Source organism: Hipposideros armiger, unplaced genomic scaffold (genome assembly GCF_001890085.2).
Source record: "Hipposideros armiger isolate ML-2016 unplaced genomic scaffold, ASM189008v1 scaffold_48, whole genome shotgun sequence".
NCBI lineage: Eukaryota > Metazoa > Chordata > Mammalia > Chiroptera > Hipposideridae > Hipposideros > Hipposideros armiger.
This window is the reverse complement of record NW_017731398.1, coordinates 1,261,900-1,265,438: the sequence shown is the minus strand read 5'-3', so window position 1 is coordinate 1,265,438 and position 3,539 is coordinate 1,261,900. Positions and strand designations below refer to the sequence as shown.

General features: G+C 49.9%; 2 protein-coding genes across 5 annotated transcripts in view; one reads left to right on the top strand and one right to left on the bottom strand.

Annotated features, from left to right (window-relative positions):
• ZNF774 (zinc finger protein 774) overlaps nucleotides 1-3,539 on the top strand; it is a 55,163-nt gene that overhangs the window by 6,360 nt on the left and 45,264 nt on the right. The window lies entirely within an intron of this gene.
• Nucleotides 220-3,539, bottom strand: part of ZSCAN2 (zinc finger and SCAN domain containing 2) — a 16,197-nt gene continuing 12,877 nt past the window's right edge. For all 4 annotated transcript variants that reach the window (XM_019640125.1, XM_019640124.1, XM_019640126.1 and 1 more), the window contains one exon: nucleotides 220-2,971. In XM_019640125.1, the coding sequence (XP_019495670.1) occupies nucleotides 1,530-2,971 (1,442 nt within the window). In that variant the 3' untranslated portion in view covers nucleotides 220-1,529. The remainder of the gene's footprint in view (nucleotides 2,972-3,539) is intronic.

The window sequence follows — 3,539 nt, the reverse complement described above, 5'->3', positions numbered from 1 at the left end:
ACGTGGAGTATAGTGTGGGAGTGGAGTCAAGGGAATTGTAATAGATATGTGTGATATTGGGAAGTCGGGCGGCGGATTGGGGGAGGGGGGTTGTCACTTCGAGGGGTAAAAAGTATAACTATTGCACTGTGTTGTACAGCTGAAATTAATTCTAAAAAATGTGTATTTCATAATAAAAAATAATTTAAATATGAAAAAAAAAAAAGACAGACTCAGGAAAACAATGGGACTCTACTTTATTAGGCAACATTGAGCGTCCATCCTGTAAGAACCAAGGCCCATTCTGAGCGCTGGCCCCATGCCTAGGAGGCGGTGGTTTCACATTTCCCAGAAATACCTTGTCTACTCTCCTCTCCTAACAAACCCCTTCACCCGCTATCATGCTCATCTCTACTGTTGGAAGGCTCAAGGACCCAAGAACAAAGCCCTGGAAGCACCCTAAAATCAAGGGCAACCTCTGTAGCACAACTTCTCCGATTCAAGCCAAGATCTCTCCAGAGGACAGATGACAGCCTCATAACCAACACTTCCTTAAAAATAATGTTCTCCGTATATAAAAGCTATCGGACAGAATTCTAGCTTTGTGTGTATAGAATAAACATAAGAACAAGGAAATGACAAGTGCTTACAGTGATGATTATGGGGCTGTGAGTGCCTGTCGGGTAAAGACATGAGCCCACCCTGCAGAGTGTAAGACAGCTTTTACTGCGATGAGACAGAAACTACCGTCAACTAGGGCGAGACAGCTGAGGGTCTCCACCTTCACTTCACACTCAAAACATGAAGCCCCACAAGGACTGGTACATCCCCTGGCATACCACATTCACCACAGGAAGGTAGCAGAGATCAAAGCAGACGTGTCCATCTCCTCAGTGTATGCCTTTCCTGGCAGGCTCTGTTCCACTCTTATCAGAGGAAAGACTACTGAGACTCTGGTTCCAAGACACACTTCCTTGTGTTTCGGTGTTCCTCACACTTGCTAAAAAGAAAACTTTTGGACTTGACCGTCATGTGATGACTCAGAATTGGAGGAGCCCCTCCACCTTGACCTGAAATCAAAGCCCAGAACACAGAGCCAGGAAAAGCCGGTTCTGACATGGGCAGGGAGCCTGGAATTTTAGCCCAACAAAGTGGCAGCTTAATAGATTTCTGGTATTTCTTCTGAGGACTCAGCTGGGCTGTGGGCCATGCTGTCTTCTGTTCCACATGGAGAAACACTCCCCTGTCCTACCAAAGAGGAAACTGAGGCACGGAGGGTCAGGAGAAAGGGAGCCAGACAAGCTATGAAGTGAAACAAAAAAAAGACCCAACTTTCCAACCTTCCGTTCTTGTGCCCTGTTCTTGGAGTGTGACTCCGACCACTAAGGTGATGGGATCCTCGGAATGAGGCTGAGCAGGCGTGAGATTCTGGCAAAAATCCCAGAAGACCATTCAGGAAGAACGGCTTTTCTAATGAGACGTCCCCACTTGGGGGCAGTGCGACAGTTCCCTCTCCTGGGCCCGTCCCTTCACGCTCCCTCTTGGCCACATCAACTCAGCTTCTCTCTCATGTGCGTCCTCTGATGCGTGATGAAGTTGGAGCTGTTGCTGAAGCCTTTGCCACACTCGGGGCATCTGTACGGCTTCTCGCCTGTGTGGATCCGCTGGTGTATGATGAGAACTGAATTCCAGCTAAAGCCCTTGCCACATTCAGGGCACCTGTAGGGCTTGTCCCCCAGGTGGGCCCTCTGGTGCATGACCAGGATGGAGCCCCGGCTGAAGCTCTTGCCGCACATGAGGCACGCGTAGGGCTTCTCGCCCGTGTGGGTCCGCTGGTGCACCACGAGCTGGGAGCGCTGGCTGAAGCCCTTCCCACAGTCCCCGCACTTGTAGGGCTTCTCCCCCGTGTGGGTCCGCTGGTGCTTGATGAGGTTGGAGCTCCAACTGAAGCTCTCCCCGCAGGTCAGGCACTCGTACGGCTTCTCGCCCGTGTGCATGCCCTGGTGTGCAATCAGGCTGGAGCTCTGGCTGAAGCTCTTCCCACACTCGCCGCACTTGTAGGGCTTCTCCACCAAGTGGGTTCTGCGGTGCGTGGCCAGATTGGAGCTGCGGCTGAAGCTCTTCCCACACTCGCCGCACTGGTAGGGCTTCTCTCCTGTGTGCGTCCTCCGGTGGGTGATGAGGGCCGAGCTCTGACTGAACCTCTGCCCACAGTCGGGACATTTGTACGGTTTCTCCCCCGTGTGGATCCTCTGGTGTCTGATCAGGTTGGAGTTGTAACTGAAGCTCTCGCCACATTCTTTGCATTCGTAGGGCTTTTCTCCGGTGTGGATTCCCTGGTGAGTATTAAGGCTGGACCGGTTGCCAAAGCTCTTGCCACACTCTGGGCATGAGTACGGCTTCTCCCCCGTGTGGGTTCGCTGGTGAGCAATGAGATTAGGGCTCCTGCTGAAACTCTTGCCGCACTCGGCACACTGAAAGGGTTTCTCACCCGTGTGGATCCTCTGGTGGGTTATGAGGTTTGCACTCCGGCTAAAGCTTTTCCCACAATCCCTGCATTTATAAGGTTTCTCCCCGGTGTGAGTCGTTTGATGTCTACTAAAGTTTGAACCATCACTAAAGCTTTTTCCGCATTCGTCGCATTTGTAGTATTTCTCTCCCGTGTGGGTCCGCTCGTGCGTGATGAGGTGGGATTTCCGACTGAAAGTTTTCCCGCACTGGGGACATTCATAGGGCTTTTCACCCAGGTAGGTGCCCTGAAGGCCTATAAGCTGTCCAACTTCCCTGCCCTGGGATGGCACCTCCCTGTGGTCCTCACCGGGGGTGTTCCCCTGGGGACGCCTGGAGCCACAGTCTCTCTCAGAATCACTTTCCCAGTCAGACTGCCGAACGCCTTCCCGTTTGGGCATTTCTGAGAAGATCTCATGTGACTCCACATCCTCAAATATGTCTTGATTAGAGTTCTCCCCATTTTCACTCTGGATCTCAAAATCTGAAATAATGAAGAAAAACTTGCAATTTATACTCAGTTCCCTATAATGATGAGAAAAGGAAACCCAAAGGGAAAGTTTGAAAAATTCAACTTGTAGCGAAAATAACGAGGCTCAAGAATCCTTAAAACTTTTAAAAACCAGGTTTATTTCCTTCTAACTGGTTATCTAGTTGGCAGGCCTCAAACTTCCTGTTAGTCACCCAGAATGTCTAAGTCTTAAAAGCTGTGGGTTCTATGTCTTTACTTGTTTCTCCCCTGGAAAATGAGGGCAGGTTGCAATTTGAACATCCTCATCAAGGGAAAGTAGCAAAGTATACAATGACCCCTAAACCTCCCCACAGTGCCTGATGCTTAGAAGGTGCTCAATTAAATTTGATAAATGAATGAGTTTTTACTTGGTATCACAGATTTCCCTAAAGCTGTAACTTGAGATGCAGGGATCTATTCCTGCGTAACTTATGAAGTGGGGATCCAATTTTAGTTTTTTTCAACGTAGTGAGACCACTGTCCAAATACTACTCACTGACCAGTTCATGAATTGCCATAGGCAGCCCGAGCTGAGCAGCCG